At 41.8% G+C, this 16,508-nt stretch overlaps 4 protein-coding genes across 11 annotated transcripts in view; all 4 read right to left on the bottom strand.

The window, feature by feature from the left end:
* Positions 1-427: 427 nt before the first annotated feature.
* Positions 428-2,893, bottom strand: LOC114431765 (transmembrane protein 182-like). Of its 2 annotated transcripts, none has more exons than XM_028399380.1 (5): positions 2,669-2,893; positions 2,089-2,176; positions 1,898-2,011; positions 1,690-1,827; positions 428-1,343 (listed from the first exon to the last, which is right to left on the bottom strand). In XM_028399380.1, exons 1-5 carry the CDS (start codon positions 2,876-2,878, stop codon positions 1,081-1,083), a joined length of 813 nt encoding a protein of 270 aa, XP_028255181.1. In that variant the 5' UTR covers positions 2,879-2,893; the 3' UTR covers positions 428-1,080. The 2 variants fall into 2 exon arrangements, with proteins under 2 accessions (XP_028255181.1, XP_028255183.1); XM_028399382.1 differs by having other exon boundaries at positions 1,690-1,791.
* A 140-nt stretch (positions 2,894-3,033) lies between these two features.
* Positions 3,034-6,486, bottom strand: LOC114431764 (actin-related protein 3-like). Its single transcript, XM_028399379.1, has 12 exons — positions 6,299-6,486; positions 5,916-5,971; positions 5,577-5,701; positions 5,376-5,486; positions 5,206-5,301; positions 4,966-5,073; positions 4,755-4,898; positions 4,464-4,637; positions 4,301-4,393; positions 4,103-4,228; positions 3,866-3,949; positions 3,034-3,784 (listed from the first exon to the last, which is right to left on the bottom strand). Exons 1-12 carry the CDS (start codon positions 6,340-6,342, stop codon positions 3,689-3,691), a joined length of 1,257 nt encoding a protein of 418 aa, XP_028255180.1. The 5' UTR covers positions 6,343-6,486; the 3' UTR covers positions 3,034-3,688.
* A 2,888-nt stretch (positions 6,487-9,374) lies between these two features.
* Positions 9,375-12,597, bottom strand: LOC114432196 (ly6/PLAUR domain-containing protein 1-like). The gene is made up of 3 exons (XM_028400062.1): positions 12,370-12,597; positions 11,428-11,562; positions 9,375-9,607 (listed from the first exon to the last, which is right to left on the bottom strand). The coding sequence occupies exons 1-3, from the start codon at positions 12,416-12,418 to the stop codon at positions 9,375-9,377; spliced, it is 417 nt and encodes a 138-aa protein (XP_028255863.1). The 5' UTR covers positions 12,419-12,597.
* Positions 12,598-13,385: 788 nt separating this feature from the next.
* The window catches only part of LOC114452641 (nck-associated protein 5-like), an 84,475-nt gene continuing 81,352 nt past the window's right edge, over positions 13,386-16,508 (bottom strand). For 6 of the 7 annotated variants that reach the window (XM_028432096.1, XM_028432069.1, XM_028432079.1 and 3 more), the window contains one exon: positions 13,386-14,520. In XM_028432096.1, the coding sequence (XP_028287897.1) occupies positions 14,242-14,520 (279 nt within the window). In that variant the 3' untranslated portion in view covers positions 13,386-14,241. The remainder of the gene's footprint in view (positions 14,521-16,508) is intronic. The other variant, XM_028432087.1, reaches the window with a different exon arrangement.

The raw sequence follows: 16,508 nt of genomic DNA, 5'->3' as shown, positions 1-16,508 counted from the left end.
TTAACCTCACTGATGGAACTGAAAATGTCTTGATTTTGATCTTATCTTTAGTTTGGTGAATCACATTGCTGGACACCTGTATATAAATACAATATATGAAATATGAGCCTCTGCAGCTCCCTGAATAAACAAAATGTCAGCTGAAATATAAAATAAATGTAGGCCACCTATACCCAGTGTATTACGGTAACGGCCCCTGAGTTCTTTACTAACCCCAAGCTAGATAAACTGACTAAATAAAAAAAAGATATATATATATAGTATAGACAGAGAAAATAGTTATGTGGTACCTGGTTAGTCGTTCCTTGTGTCTCAGTCCAAGTTCGAAGGAATCTGTGTCCTAAAATGGCGGTGCAGTTACGTTTACTGGTTTAAGTTTAGTCTCCACGCACACAACAAGTTCGGGAAAATATATCCAATGGTTAGCTTGTAATAGTCTCTTGGCACTTTACTGTGACAAATCTTAATTTTCCAAGCCGAATGATGAGAAAACATTCTTTGTAGCAAACTGGGTTAGCTATGCTAATCTGCACGAGCACACTCACTTAGCTAGCAAATGCTAATCACTAGCGCTAGACAGTTCGACTTAACTAGAAACATACTTAACAGCAGGACTATCTTCGGCCTGAAAACGTGCATATGTACTCCAGATATACGCAGAACAAGCGTCCTTTTGCCCACAATTGATTTATCGATGGAGAAACTTGTCTACATTGTTTTTAGCATCGCCTCTCCAGGTTAAGCTAGCACTTGCTATATAGCTCACATCCGGTTACACTGTTGTACACAGGCACAGCACTTCCTGTGGCTCTTCAAAATAAAATGAAATAAAATCCATCAACTACATTTTACACTGTACATATTTTAAACTGTAACTAATAGTATGAACTCTAGCTTCTAGTAGTAATGTATTTACACTTTTGTGTGGGTTACATATAAAACAAACAAACTACAGCACTGTATTTATATCTAAAGACATTATAAGGAGGGTTGGTAAGCAAGGAAGTAGATTAAAGCTACAACTGACCAGGATGCAGAGAAAAACACACAATAACACAAATGTTGTCCGTTAGTTTTCCTCTATTGATCGTCCACTGGATGATCTATAGAGTCTCTGTCCAGCTCTCTCCTCTGGACGCTGCAGCCCACAAGGACGGATAACAGGCCGGCCAGCAGGCAGAAGAAGACAGCTGCCGGAGCCAGGAGGAAGGACGGGCCGTGCTGGATGCCAAGGTGGAAAGAGGGGCAGCCGGAGGCCCTCTGATGGAGGACAAACTGCTCCAGAGTGTCCAGGACCTGGATCCACACCACATACATGAGCAGCACGGCCAGCAGGCACACTCCTGAAGGAGAGGCAAAGTGCTGTTTTAGCTGTGACACACACACACACACTTGTTAGCTAGTCCTTTGATTCTCTGTTTTGTTTGTGTGTCTTTTTTGTCATCACTCAGCAGGAGAGCTGCACAGGCTCAGCAGGAAATTAGCAAAATGTGTGTTTGATGAGGACAAAATGTTTCTTTAAAGAGGAAAAAAAACATCACGCTTTCTTTCATTTGTAGATTTTTTTGCAGAATCTGAAGCTTCAAATTTGTGTAAAAAAGAGCTGGTTGTCATGTGTGCAGGTTTATTTTGCAATATGTTGGCTTAAACACATTTGAAGGCTTTTATCATGGGGGTGTGTTTCCTTACCTCCACAAAGCTGAAGAGCCCCGCCCACTTTGTACAGTCTGTGATTGGTGAGCGGGGCAGCACAGATGACCACAAATCCACCAATGACGACAGCTGCCACACCTGAAATGAGGAAGATGCTCCAGAAGGTCCTGAAAACTGACACACGACAGACACATTCCATCAAATGTTGTATGCGATTCAGTGACTGTGATGGAGGAATACCAACCAATAGCAGAGGAGTGTTCATAGGGGGCATCATGTGGCTCCACCCATAATGTTCCTTTGACAGGAAACGGGAAGAGGAACGCAGCCTGGCACAGCTTTGATAGTGGCTGCTTCACTGAGGAGGAACAACTGTGTTAAAGTTAAAGAGTGTTTGTGTTGTGGAGGCGGTGAGCACACAGTGGAGGTCCTCACCGATCCACAGGTCCCACACAGAGTACTCATGAGAGGCCGCCAGGAAGGAGCAGCGCCAAAACAAACCCTCGTGGAAGATCCTGACAGGCTGATGGATCAGAGCAGACATTTCTTTTCTTTACTGTAAACCAGGCAGAAACTGACCAATCAGCATCCACAAGCAGAACACCAGTATTTTAAGGGCACTAAGAAATAATTAAAAGAAAAATTGCAGCCTCTGTGGTGGTTGCAATTCACAATCTTACCACGAGATGTCACCATAACCTCTCCAACTGTTCATTTTATATTAATTTATCCATTGCAAGGTTTTTTGTATTCAAAATTACACACTATGCTACATATTTATAATTACTTGATTTTACGTTTTAGATTATTTTATTTTATTTATTTATTTTTAATTTTATTTTATATTAATTATTAAATTTAAATCTGTTGAATGCTGTGTTCTTTCTGAGAAATTAATAAAGTGAAAGAGAAGTTTCAACACACAGATCTAAAGATGATGAAAACTTGAACATTTTATAATGTCATAATGTTGAACCTTTGCCTACTGAGGAGTGGAATCAATCTGTTTACACACCTTCTTACCCCCATCTCCCAGGCCTCCTCCTCCTCCCTCTCCACAGGACTCTGAAGCCAGCAGCCAGTACTCAGTCCCACATGACAGCAGCGTGAGCAGAAACCCCGATGCTCCAAAGAACAACGCAAAGAAGACGAGCACCTTTAGCCTCTCTGCAGGAGACATCTCGTCTTGTGTGCTCGAAAACATTACCCTGCTTCCTTGTGACATGACCTGACCATGATGTCATCCTTCTGGGCATACTGACCAATCAGGAGGGTTGAATGAAAATAAACTGATGGGGTATGGTTACAGAGTTGGAGGGAGGGTGGGGTGGATTCACTCGCTCACACAGAAATAGCAATAATCATGCATGAGAAATCACAACCCGGGAAACGTCTCCTTGGCATTTATTGGATGCCAGCATTGAAATCCAGATTTGGTACAGTACGAGGCTATCTGAGATCTAGGCAACAGTGACGGTCCAACAACAGTCATTCAAACTGAAGCATCATATATTAACACTTCTTTCCCCCCCCCCTCAGGTTGATGGAAGAGACAAATAAAAACAGGAAGCTGCAGGAGGAATATTTCAAAAAGGAAGACGACAAAAGAAAAATCAGGAATGGTCAGTACGTCTGATTGTTTATATAACAGTTTGTCTGATGATCAAAAAGGTGATCCTGAAGAGTAGAATATATAGCAAGAACCCAACCCATATACACAGAGAAGTGCATTTTATACAGGACACATGTTCATTAATTACAACCCTGTGAGGATAAAGTAAGTACATTTACTAGGCACGCAGAAAAAAAGATGTATTATTAACCTACTTGCAGTAAACATTTTATCTGAGGATCCTTTGGGCTGAGTCGCCTCTTTCCTCTAAATCTGTGAGGATGTCGCCACTTTTTCTTTTGGCAGTTATGTTTGGTCCGCTGTCGCTCCAATCCGAATCGACAGGTCAGTCGGTGCATCCGTGCAAAAGCTCGTGGGACTTCCACGTGATAGCACAGTAGGTGCTTTCCTCGCCGCCGGCTCCTAAGACATGACTCCGAATACGGGGTTGTGGCGGCAGATGCTCGGCCCGATCTCCTCGTAGTCCTTCTTGGTGTGACACACTTGGTAGAACTCCGGCTATGGAAACGCATGATTTCATTTACACGCTCATGTTAAGAGGCGAGGGCGATTAAATGTCATGGAAGTGGAAATACTCACAGTGGATGCCAGCATTGATCCTCCGAACCACACGGCGTACCTCTGCATGTGATGAGTGACCACTTGCACATCAATGGGCTTAGGCTGCAAACAGGGTGGATTCATACTCAATATTTCAAAATAAAACTAAAACAAAACTTCCTGTACTCTTAGCTTGACACTTAGCATCACTTCTTACAGATGAGACTCTATATCTTGCATTAGGATTATTAAAGATGAATCTCTCGTCTTCCTCACCTTTAACTTCCCGCCGCTCAGCTCCTCGCTGATTTTCAGTCGTGCGTCCACGCTCCTCTTGAGGTCCCTCTGCAGGCGTCTGCCAAAGTCCCTGAACATGGTGGAGCCTCCAGACAGCACGATGTTCTGAAGCACAGATGGATGTCACCGCCATGCGCTGTGTGTCATATTCTTACTATACAGGAAGGCGTGTCTTACCTTGTAGAGGGGACGCCTGACGTCAATGGGACAGTTCTGGATCACCTCGTCCACCACCTCTGAGATGGGCTGGGTGAAGTCTGGGTTGGCGAACTGGATGACCAAATAGTGATGTTAATAATAATGATGTAACCATTAAAGTGTGATAATATGAGTGCTGTACCTCAGGGTGGAAAAAGATCTCAGGCCCGAGGAAACGCTCATATCCGACATCGATGTTGAACTCCTTCTTGGTGATGGCATTGACGCCTGTGTACTGTTTGATCCACTTGGAGCCATCTGTGTCGTACTTGTTGAACTCCTTCACAAGGTCAGGGCAGACGTAGCTGAACCGCTCCTAAACAAATGATAGTACACGTGAGAAACACGTGGCTACACTGACCTCTAGTGGTCACCCTGTTTAAATATATCACAACATCCTTTTTATTCATTGTCCATTAACAAACATACTAACCTTGACTGCTTTAGCTGTCTCTAGGGATTGTTCCGGGGGTATCCCCACTTCTCGCTCCCTCAACAGCTGCTGGATGAAGTATGTGATGTCTCGCCCGGCGATAGGGATGTGTTTAATGCAGCTACCGATGACGTAGCCCTCAGCCTGGGACAAAAAGCAGCAGTTTAAGGCTTAGAAATGTGAGGAAGCTAAAAAAAACAGTGACACCTACCACAGGGATGACGTGTGTAACACCGTCTCCGCTGTCGATCACGGTGCCAGTCAGCGTCCGTTCTCCCACTTGTCTGGATGTCCATGAGGCAGCCAGCGCCAGGACAGCCTGATACAAACAATCATGAGTTTCTTTCATTTGAATCATATTGAGGAAGGAAGTGAAAATAGGCCCACACACTTGGTTTCAAATATTTTTTTTACCAGCTCGGAGCAGTTATGATGGCAATGAGATTTGTACCTGAACAGCAATGTAGAGACCAGGGACGTTGAATGACTCAAACATGATCTCAGCAGTGTACTCTCTGTTCTCTGGTGTGTTGAGGGGGGGCTCTGTCTGAAGAGAGAACAACAATTTAGAATCATTATTACTGAAGAAAAAAAAAATATTTTAGACAAATCTGGACTTACCAAAAGGAAATAATGATCTTCAGGCTCTGCCCGCAGATACTTGAAGATGATCTGCTCCATAAACCTCTCCATCAGGTCCCAGTCTTCCACAATACCGTGACGGATGGGCCACTAGGAACAAAAAGGCAAAAGAGCATTAACACCGACCCTCTCCACAATCTGAAAACACTGAAACTCATTCCTCTGTGTGTCTGTGTGTACCTTTGTTGCATATGATGGTTTGTCGATGGCTTCATCACCGATGTAAAAGTCCAGGTCGTCAACGCCCTTCATCATCCTGCGCTGGGCTTGGTCTCCCACCTTGGCAGATTCTTTGATTGCAATACCTGGAGATGAATAAAGTGTATTGACATAAATAGGAAAAATAATCAATATTTATCAGGTTCTCGTCAATTCTTCCTCAGTGATTATTCACTTCATGGCTGCACTAGTATGTTCATGGTATTACACTAGCATTATCCTGGAAAATCTCTGTTTTCATTGATTAAAAGTATAGTGACAATAAATATGATGAGTCTAATCTCATTTTTGTGTACTTACATGAAGGTATAATGAACTGTGGTTCTGTGTTTCCTGCATAGCCAAGCTTTGTGTACCTACACAGAAAACAAAATGAGGACAAAAGTTTAGATGCTGATATGAGTTCTTTCCAGGAAGTGATATTAGCTGCTGTAGCTAGTAGCTGCTAATTACAATGAATGAAAGCTTAAAAATAGATCGAGCACACACTTCTGGTTACTGTTTTGTAGCATTAACTCTACTTTTGCAGACGACATATAAAACAGAGAGCAACATCAGTTATGTTAGCAGCTACAACGCTAAACAGCCACAGAACAGGGCGTTAGCTGGAAGTTTGACAGTCGCTTATGTGGTCAATGAAAGCCAGGCTAACGCTAACTAGCTTTTTATTTTTAGCTACTTACCCCGTGCCGCAGTCAACAACACAAGCCGGTAGCCGACCAGCCATGCTTGCTCGCCTTTTAACTACCTAAAGAGGAATATATCAGGCACCTGATACCAAGAGATATCCTAAAAGAGAGAGTTTTAAATAGCGGCAGCCTGAATGAATAGCAGCCACGGCCGATACGAGAACGCTTCCGGGTTTGATGGAATTTCTTCTTGTGCAGAGTCAGCAGCTTCGAAGAGCCAACAGCGCCCCCGAGTGGACAGAAAGGGCAACTGCAAGAGGAAAATGAATTTAAAAACTAAGAAGGAAAGACTACAACATAAAATTAATAATAAAGCACAACAAAAAAATAATTAATTCAATAATATAATATAATATAATATAATATAATATAATATAATATAATATAATATAATATAATATAATATAATATAATATAATATAGATTTCAAGAATTTCCTTCGGGATTAATAAAGTTTTACCCTAAAAATAATAAAATTAATAATAAAAAGTAAGAATAGCATATAGATAATATAGATATGGCACATTTTCTGTTTTGTGGCAGTTCAGTATTTTATTATATTATCACTCTTTGTAGGTTTTTATCTTGATCAAAATACACCCTGCTGACTCCTCCAGATGATATCAGTGATTTAGGTGTCATCAGCGACCCCAACCCTCCACAGCTGCACGGAGGGCAGCTGATAACAGCGATATATGAGCAGAAATTAGCTTTTGTGTTCCAGCACACTTTACCACATTACAGCCAATCGCAGGCCTTGAGAACATTGGCCTCCTTTGTCCTCGGGCGCACTCTCATCACTCACATGAGAGTCTCTCCACTGCAGAAAAGCCCTCGGCTGGATGGCCTCTGATAGAAACAGCCCTTGTCTCCTTCCTGTGGAGTGATGGAAAATCTCTATCAAGAAGTGCGGGTTAGACTATTTGTCTCAATGATGGCAGGTGGGGGGAGCAAAAAAATCTGCCAGGAAGTGTGTCCTGTGATCATGTTACATGTTGCTCCCATCATCTATGTATCATTCCTGCTCCTGTGCATTCCTGTTTTGAATACTAGAGGGCACCAGTGCTCTCAAAATGTTTGTTAACTTCCACACTTCTTCTTTCCTCCCTTTAAATTGTTTACATTTCTTTATTGGCTGCATGATGATTTGTGTATAGCTGCATCAGATTCAGGTTTGAGATAACCTGGTCTGCAACATGTCACTGGACTGCAGGGTAATTGACTCTCCAGAGGTTTTTTTTTTGTTGGATCCCCTTAAACAATTCCCACCCACACCACACCACAGCACAGCACAGCACATAATCCCCCCCTGATTTCTGATACACTTAGCCTACACAGTAAACAAAGTGTCTGAGGTCCCTCATCAGCTCAAGTATTTTCACCACCAGAACCTAATATGACTTGGCTCGTCATTAGAGTGAGGCAGAGGAGGGCCTTATTATTTTTAATAATCTCCTGTTTTTGCTGCTTCTTAACCCCGGGAGATCTGCAGTCGGCACTTCCCTTCTGTGATCGTCACTCCCTCCTCCTCCTCTTCCTTTGTGCTTAATGATGCTCAGTCATACTGCAGGATGCTCCTGCTGCTAACACACAAAGTTTAAACAGGGATGGACACACACAGACACCGACGTCAACCTGTTAAAAACAACGTTTTCCATGTGTGTTTTTTTAATCTGAGCTGCCTCCCAGGGTGTATGTTCAATTAGTTTCCTCTGCGCAGCCTGACCTAATCTTAATCTTCCTTCTTTTATATGAGGTTTTTGTTATCTTTGCACTATATTCTACTAAGGAAAGTCTTAAAGGGACAGTTCACCCCAAAAACTACAAGACGTAATTTTAGGGTGAACTGTCCCTTTAAGAACAAACATGGCTGATTGCAGGAACAGTGAAGTTTATTCTATACAGAGCATCATAATCTCCCATAATCCCACAAAATCATCTGTCTGCAGTGATGAAGTGCACATTTTTTATATCATAATTTGTGTAAAAATAAAGTTTTTATTGCTTTTAGAGTGACCATCAGATTATAATCTAGATTAATGTCGTTTATATTCCTATACCTCAGCTGTAATCACAGGGTGAGGTTACTCATCAGGTGCAAATGAATGCACCGGGAAAAGAAAAATGTCCTCTAAGGGATGCTTCTAATTAATTAACTCCTTAATTACCTCAGTGGCTCATCTTGAAAGCTTCGTCACTACCAAATGATGACATCATATTTTATATAATTTCTGCCACATTTATTTACATCACACAGCAGCAGAATACAGTTACTCTTCACAGAAGACCCCCCTTATCTTCTTCTTCTTCTTTTAAAATACATATACATACAAATGATTTCTTTGGAGTCAATTATAAAACACATGCATGTCTATGTAAACTTAATATGATTTGAAGCAGCTATCTTTGTGCTTATAGCTCATCACTACTAATATGATGAAGCAATAATTATATCAATATTTGAGCATTGTCGCTTATTAACATGTCTAATACTGTGTGGCAGTGGAAAATATACCTAATCAATAATCAACCTGAATCCAAGTGCCGTCTTCACCATCACATATAAACAATAAGAGATACAGTTCAATGACCTCAGCAGCTACGACAATCAACCACGGTGCTGTTTGAAACTACAAAATAAAAGCCTCAAAATGTCAGAACACTGTGTGCAATCATGTCAGAGCAGGTTCGTCACAAAGTGCTTCACTTCACAAAAAAAATATTGAGGGGGAAAAAAAAATGAAGCCAAGCTGCAGTTCCTAAAGTGACCACTTGAGGGTGGCTCCAGAAGTCACTGACCTCCATGTAAAAATGCCCTGTCTAAGCATCATCTTTGTCCATCTCCGCACCCAGTCCGCGGCTACAGCCATGCAGTTAGCTTAGCATAGCATAATGATGTGATGCATTGAGCCGGGGCACACTTAGTCGGCTCTTCATTAGCATTACACGGGTCAAAAAAGTAAAAGATCCACAAAGAAAACATGACAAGCCAGCAGCCAGTTATGTCTTAGCAAAATGCTAAGCTAACTAGCTACAAGTAAAATCACAAGCAAAACTGTACAGTGTAGATCTACGTAAGCCGAAGGAGCATCAGGAGCATGAGGAGAAGAAGAGGCTGGTCTGTGCGGAGGCCCGGCGTGGCCGCGGAGGGGGCGGGCCGCTTCCTCTTGGGGCCGTTGCAGAGCGGGGTGTTGCAGCAGGATATGCAGACGGAGTTCAGCCTGCCCGTGCAGAACTGCTGGTAGCCGGAGGAGGCGATGAGGCAGGCCCCGGAGGAGGCACAGGACTTCCGATAATGTATCCCTGCAGGAAAGGACGGCCTTTGATTCATTTTCTGTGCTGTAATTAGATTGCTCAAAATGCAACATATGAGGGTTGTGCGTTTTATTGGGCTCTATTGACTTCCTGTCCACTCTTATTAACTTATGCTTCACCTAAAAAAAACAAAAAACTTTTTATTGCACTCTGGAGCCCCTCGCTGTGTTATGAAGTGATGTTTCTCCATGTTGGAGATGGAATTTCATCATTTGTGTGGCAGTCTTATTGTGTTATTTGTTTTTCTGCAGACTGCAAATGAAATTCTCTCTCACTGGACAAAAAAAACTTTTCAGATGCAGATGATTTAATCTCTGGCTTCACAACATTTCCCTCATCTGGGGAAATGTGTGTAACTAGTCAGCAGCAGCAGGCGAAAACATGAAATTAACATCTGTAGCTTCAAGGACATCACACAAAGCTACAGTTGCAGGTGCTGAACCTGTAAAATCCCAATTACAAACAGTGAGTCCAATGAGGCGGCCACCTGCCGTCTGCTTTCTTTCACTAAAATAAGTCACCTTGTCAAACACAGCTGCTGTTTCCCTGCAGGAAAAGCTTTAATATGAATCCTCACTGGCTTTGCTGGAACTGTGTGCGCTTTATTGCTGTGAAATGTGATGCTATTGCTGATTGCTAGTCACGTTCTGCGCACGAAAATGGCCTTTAAAAGTGAATAAATTCAAATAAAAAAATTAATTAATTAATCGAAACAATTAAAAATTGAATTAAAAATAAACAAATACAAATAAAACAAATACATTAAAACAATTAAAAAAATGGAAATACATAAATAAAATATAAAAATAAGCAAATAAAAATAAATGTCATTAAATTAAAATAAAATAAAAATTGAATTAAATCAAAAATAATAAATAAATGTCATGTTAAAAATAATAAAAAAATAAACAAATAAAAAATAAATAAATGAATTAAAACAGTTAAAAATGGAATTAAATAAAAATAATAAATAAATCTCATAAAAAAGAAAACAATTAAATTTAAAAAGTTGTTTAAATTGAAAAATAAATTTGACTAAAAGAAGGATTTAATCTGTCATGCTACTCTGCTAACGTAGCTTAGCCCAGTGTACATCATGTTCATACAACATATTTGTACGTTTGAGTTTTTGTCTACTACGGAAACCTCCAGTGTGTTGATTTGCGCGCTGACTCATTTTATTTTCTGTGAAGCAGCACAAAACTAATCTAATCTCGTGTCAGCGCCGGCTGAACCCAAAGTCTCTGCTGTTTGACGAATGAGCTCAAAGGAGTCGTTCAGCGAGATGACCTCAGGAAAAGAAGGGAAGGAGACGTTCAAGTAGCTCTGACACATGTACACGACCAGAGAGTCCACACATCAGTCAGTTAAGATTCTAAGATTACACTGAGGACTTGTGAGAGGAGGAAGTGATAGTTTTCTGTGTTTTAAAAGAGACAAAATCTCAACAAGTGTGAAGTCACAGTTCATTTACTGAGTTGTTGATGCAGGCTGTGCATGTGTGACATAAAATTAAGTGTCAGCACATTCAAACAGAAAGTCTGCAGCACTTTCTGTTTGTTCTTTTTGACCTCTCTGTAGAAAAAGAAGTCGCTGTGACTTATAATGTTATAAGAATTGAAAGTTGGAGGTCGCTGTGTTCCGCGGCATCTCAGGTTTCCAGACGGTCACCTTCCTCCTCCTAAATAAGAACCGGGTTTCTTTCGGCCGGCTGCGAATTTGCATTCTCCACAATCAATCTTCAGACCACACATTAAGCCGATACCTCCGCCAAGTTATTAAAGAAGCAAACATCTGACGCTACTCACCGTCAGGTTTGACCAGCACCTCCTTCTGGCACATGTCCTGTACGTTGACAGTGCAGTTGACGATGTACTCCGGCGCCGAGCAGTCATTGTGCTTCATCTCCTCACACTGGTAACACTGGATCTGAAGGGCGTCTCCTGTCGGATGATCAGTTAAAGGGACAGTGACACAATTTGCTTTTTCACTGAGGCGTCAATCAGCTGATTCACAGTCTGTGTGGAGACACATGAAGCTATAGGCCCATAAGGCTAGGTTAGCTTAGCATAAGTGGAGTTAAAGCTAGCTTAGCCTGTCCACAAAACAACAATTAGTCACGAATCAACACTTGCGTTCACTTTGAAGCACAAAATTTGTGCTTAGCTTAGTATTGCTAACATACTTTACTGGAAAAAACACAATATCAGCAAAATAAGGTATGAAAGTGTAAAATTATATTTTACTTGTGTACAGTTTTATTATGACGAATCTCTTTTTTGATTGGCTGCCCCATCAGTTGTGGGATATGTGTTATAAATTCTAAAACCGAGGCAAGAATAAAGAAGTTTCCTTTGAATTTAAGGATTTTAGAGGTGATAAACACAAACACACACACACTTAGGTTATAAAAAATATCACACAGCCCTTTCTGTGTTCTGATCCACACTCACAGTGTCACAAAAAAAATCCAGCTCAACTGTTTCAGAGAATTACTCTAAATCTATTGTCCATAACAGAAATAAAAATCATCTTCTCATGTGTGACCCCATTCTCCACAGAAACGTGCAACTTTAACGGTGCCACTATCCGCTCAGAGGTGCCCACTGCGGCGCGTAAAAGCAGCACCAAAGACGCGCCATCTTCCATTTGGCACATGGTATTCAAACAAACTTGTGAACAATGAGAGGAAAATGGTTTTAGAATGGTCTGTGCCGCATCCCCTCTGTTTGCGCACACACTGCACCTACCTGCGTCGAGAAGGACTCCAAACAAAGTCGCAAAAACGAGCAGACACATTCTCTCCCAAATGACTCCGGGAGGGGAAACATCAGAACCCAAAAGAAAACCTCCGCAAACTTGATCAGATGGAGGAGGCGCGGAGGACGACGACCCGCCTCGGAGGAAGTCCGGCTCTGCTGCTCATCCTCGCTCTCAATGCTGGGTTTGAGGTGAGAGAAGAAAAAAGCTCCGCTCAAGTCTCCTCTCCGGCGCGTCTAGTGAAGACAGAGCCGGAGCGCAGAAATCATAAAGCGCACCACGTGACGCGGGGTGCTCACAACTGGCGTTTTCATATCTCAGGCTCAAGTGAGGATAAAATAGATTTGAATACTTTAAATGTCACCAAAATATTAGTCATTTATGAGCCCAAGATATTTGTGTGTAGGATTTGTCATCATGTGCGTCACATTTTTGCATCTTTAGGTCTTAATTAAGACCCCTCCTGTCCACTATTAGTGCGCAATTAGTGCGCCTCTTCTGATGATTAATTTCCTAAATAAATGCATTAAAGCTCTACCTTTAACACAGTTCTCTTCTTCTTCTGTTTATGTTGTGATCAATAAAGCATATTGAGAGGGAAGCATGAGGTCATCCAAGCGTGCGCAAACTAATTGCGCTTGTATAAAGGCGCATAATTAGCCATAAAGGGTACTAAGGTTTATAAATCCCTCCGCGACGCGCGAAGCTGGAAAACCGGCACCCGGCTCCAGCTGAATCGGTGATGATTAGGCGCGACGCCACGTGACAGATTCCACCAAAAACCATGTATTTTTTATGCTTGACGCATGCGCAGAAATAAAAACACGCATCTCGCTGTTCAGCTTGAAATAGGAAATAGTTTCTCATATTTATTTAGGAAATAGTTACATAAAATATAGCATTAGTGTAACAGACAAAATTGCACACGGCAATAATAATAATAATAATAATAATAATAATAATAATAATAATAATAATTACCAAAGTAACACTGCTGGTAACTGATTCTCTTTACAAAGGAACATTTAAGGAAAGAGGTGAACAATCACACTACAGTCTGACAGTACAAAATGTGGGTATAAATACTGGACACCTAGAAAAATACACAAGTCCTCATCTTTACGTACAATTATTAACAGTTTCATAGAAAAACAATTGAAACACACAGTCGGCTCTGTTGATTAGCACCAGATTCCAGATAGACATTTTGGCATAACTCCACCTAAAAAGTTCAAAATATGTCTTTAAAATAAAGTGATAAAATATTTTAGCTCTTGTTGATGAAAATATTTTTTAACCATCCCCTAAAAAAGAATGACAAGAAACAGAATGATTGGCAATTTACATATTGTTTTACATCCTTATTTGCATATATCAATCAGGAATGCCCATTCTGATATTTTTTTATATACAACATAATATACAGACAGGTGTGAGAGGAGATGCTACATGACTGGAAGTTATGCAACAGGAAGTAAAAAAAAAAAAAATCTTGTTATTGTTCCTGATGGTCTTTTACAATCTTACAGGAGTCCAGTATGTTTCCCTGAGCGGACACCGGGGTGCGTTCAAGACAAACAGTGTTTTTGCTGTCATTGTTTAATTATTATTGGAAGTTTTTTTTTGGGCAACTCCAAATGGTGTCACACATAGCAGCGATCCATGCCTGCAATTGTTCACCTTTACACTCCTTGCAAACTTTGTACAGTATTTCTTACAGTGCAATGATACGATGTCCCCAGCATGCAAGGGACCATATTGCTGATCAAGTCCACCACACCCAGAGTCAAACTGTTAAAAGTCCTAGTTTCCAGCTCTTTAAGTGCTTCGTGTTGTATGCAGAGAAGTACGAGCTGCCTTCCTCACACGTCGTTGGAGCCCTGACTGGTGCAGGAGGAGAAGCTGTCGTACAGGGAGTCGCTGAGGGAGCCCACGGGATCCACTCCGGGCCTGCCCGCCAGGCTGGAGGAAGAGGAGGAGGAGGGCTCGTTTGGCCTGCAGCAGATCTTCTCCACGCTTTTGACGGCGTCTGTGTGGCGGTCGCTGGCGTCTGGGTACAAGCTGCTGCTGCTGCTGTGGTTCAGCTTGTTTAAGGACTCCAAGGAGAAGTCAGGTTGGCTGGTGCAGATGGGCATCTCCTTCTGAAGAGAAACAAAGAAAACAGAAGGGTTCATTTATGCTGTGTTCTTCCACTGTGAAGAAGATAAACAATTGCACACAGAAAACTTGAAAATTCCACCAGAACAGTGACAGATGAAGTCTGTTTGTGGGAGCAGATCGGCTACATCTGTGTGTTGCTATGTTTAAACAACACTGTTTTCACACAAACACAACACACAAGATTTGAATAGCATGGCACAGTGTACACTAGGAGTGATAATCCTGCCAGTGGGAGAAACGAGAGCGAAAGATGCTAAAAACATTAGCATTCTATAGAATAAAAACATCATATGGATCCTGCTGAAGGATAAGAAACACCAGCCTGTGTTAACCAGCTGCCGTGTGGCTCCACACAAGCACAGTACAACTGTCCACAGAGGGAACAAACAACAGTATATAAACCTAAAAATTGTTGTTTTTGATGTGCAGACTGTTTTCTAATCTCGGTCTCAAAAGGCACTTTAATAAGCTGTGGGCTGTAAACAGAACTCTCCTCTGAGCCAGCAGTGATGGGCGCAGGTATTTTCTGCATAGGTAAGTACACAGAGGGATAGTTACATGGAGCGATAGGAGACCTCTGGAGACACCTGAGCGTTTAGCATTTAGCTGGAAGGTGCAGCTCCCCATGCAGTCCAGAGAGCTATGAAAGTGATAAAAACATTTCAATTTGTCCTTTAAATGTAGTGTTATTTAAGCACTGTCATTTCAGGGCTTTATAATTACTGATTTTTATTGCAATGCATGCTGTGAGAGCCACAAAAATGCATATTTTGTATCCAATCAGATTCAGGAGGGTTGTGCAGCGCCCCCTCTGACAGGTGTTACACAGCAGAATAAGGTTTGTCTGAGTGTGTGCGGCTACTTAATTGTATTCAGCTGACAAGCCTAGGCTGGAATGTGAAGGAAACAACATTTGAAATGGAATGGCGTCACACTGTGGTGGACACAAAATGAGATAAAAAGGTGCATCAGTCAGGCCAAAATCAAGGTGCTGAATGCAAATTGTTGAATTTTAAATCAACGCCCAAGCACCGCCCCTCATACCACGTCATGTCAGCCACTACACGGCTTGGGGAAACATATACTACAACGTGACGGGGATCAGCGATCAGCAGTGGTCTCCAGCCCTGAGCTTAACCTCCCTTTGTATCTCAAAAGAAAAAAAGAGGGGAGCAGGCGCCCTGTCGCTGATTGGATTTGATTTTGGAGGAACACAATTACGAGCAGATCGAAACTTCCCGCTGCAGGTCACTGTACCACCTGCGAGGTTTTCAGTCAAGAGTGATAGCACACACACACACACTCACACTCACAAACAGCTGAGGCTGCAGGCGTGACGTCCTAGTGCAGGCCAAAACAGCAATTGGTTCTGCATCACATGCCAGTAATGGGATGTCTAAACTACAATTCTGCACTTCAGCTCTTCAGAAACTTTCCTCTTTTTGGCTTTTCTGTGAACTAATATTTCTGTTTTCGTTTCTTTAGCTGATTAACATGTTACCATGGTAACCACACGTGGCAACTCAAATGGGCAACATAGGAGATTTCCTGAATGCTTGCAGATGCAGATGAAACTTGTTTTTGTTTCTTATTTTATCAGACAGCATTGGAATAAAATCAGGACGAGTGATGGCAGCTCCTCGCCTTCTGCTTAGCGATGTGACAGCAGCAGCAGCAGCAGCACACACTCCTGCTGCTGATGTTTATTTGTACACTGATACAGCATTTGGTTATCTGCTGGCCTTATTTCAGATTGCATGTCCTGTCCCTTACCATGTAATCATTGCTCAAGGTAACAGGCTGTGTGCACAATGATCTGTTAAACATGGGCCACACACACACACAACAGTGTTGTATTTGGTAAGGAAATGAAAAAAGTTTGGGAGGAAACCTCTTTGGACAGGAAAGACAAAGAGAGTTGTACAGGAGACAGAAATAGAGAGAGACAAAAGTGAAAGCAAAGACACGT

Source organism: Parambassis ranga, chromosome 2, assembly GCF_900634625.1.
Source record: "Parambassis ranga chromosome 2, fParRan2.1, whole genome shotgun sequence".
NCBI classification, from domain to species: domain Eukaryota; kingdom Metazoa; phylum Chordata; class Actinopteri; family Ambassidae; genus Parambassis; species Parambassis ranga.
This window is presented reverse-complemented; position numbering and strand designations above follow the sequence as displayed.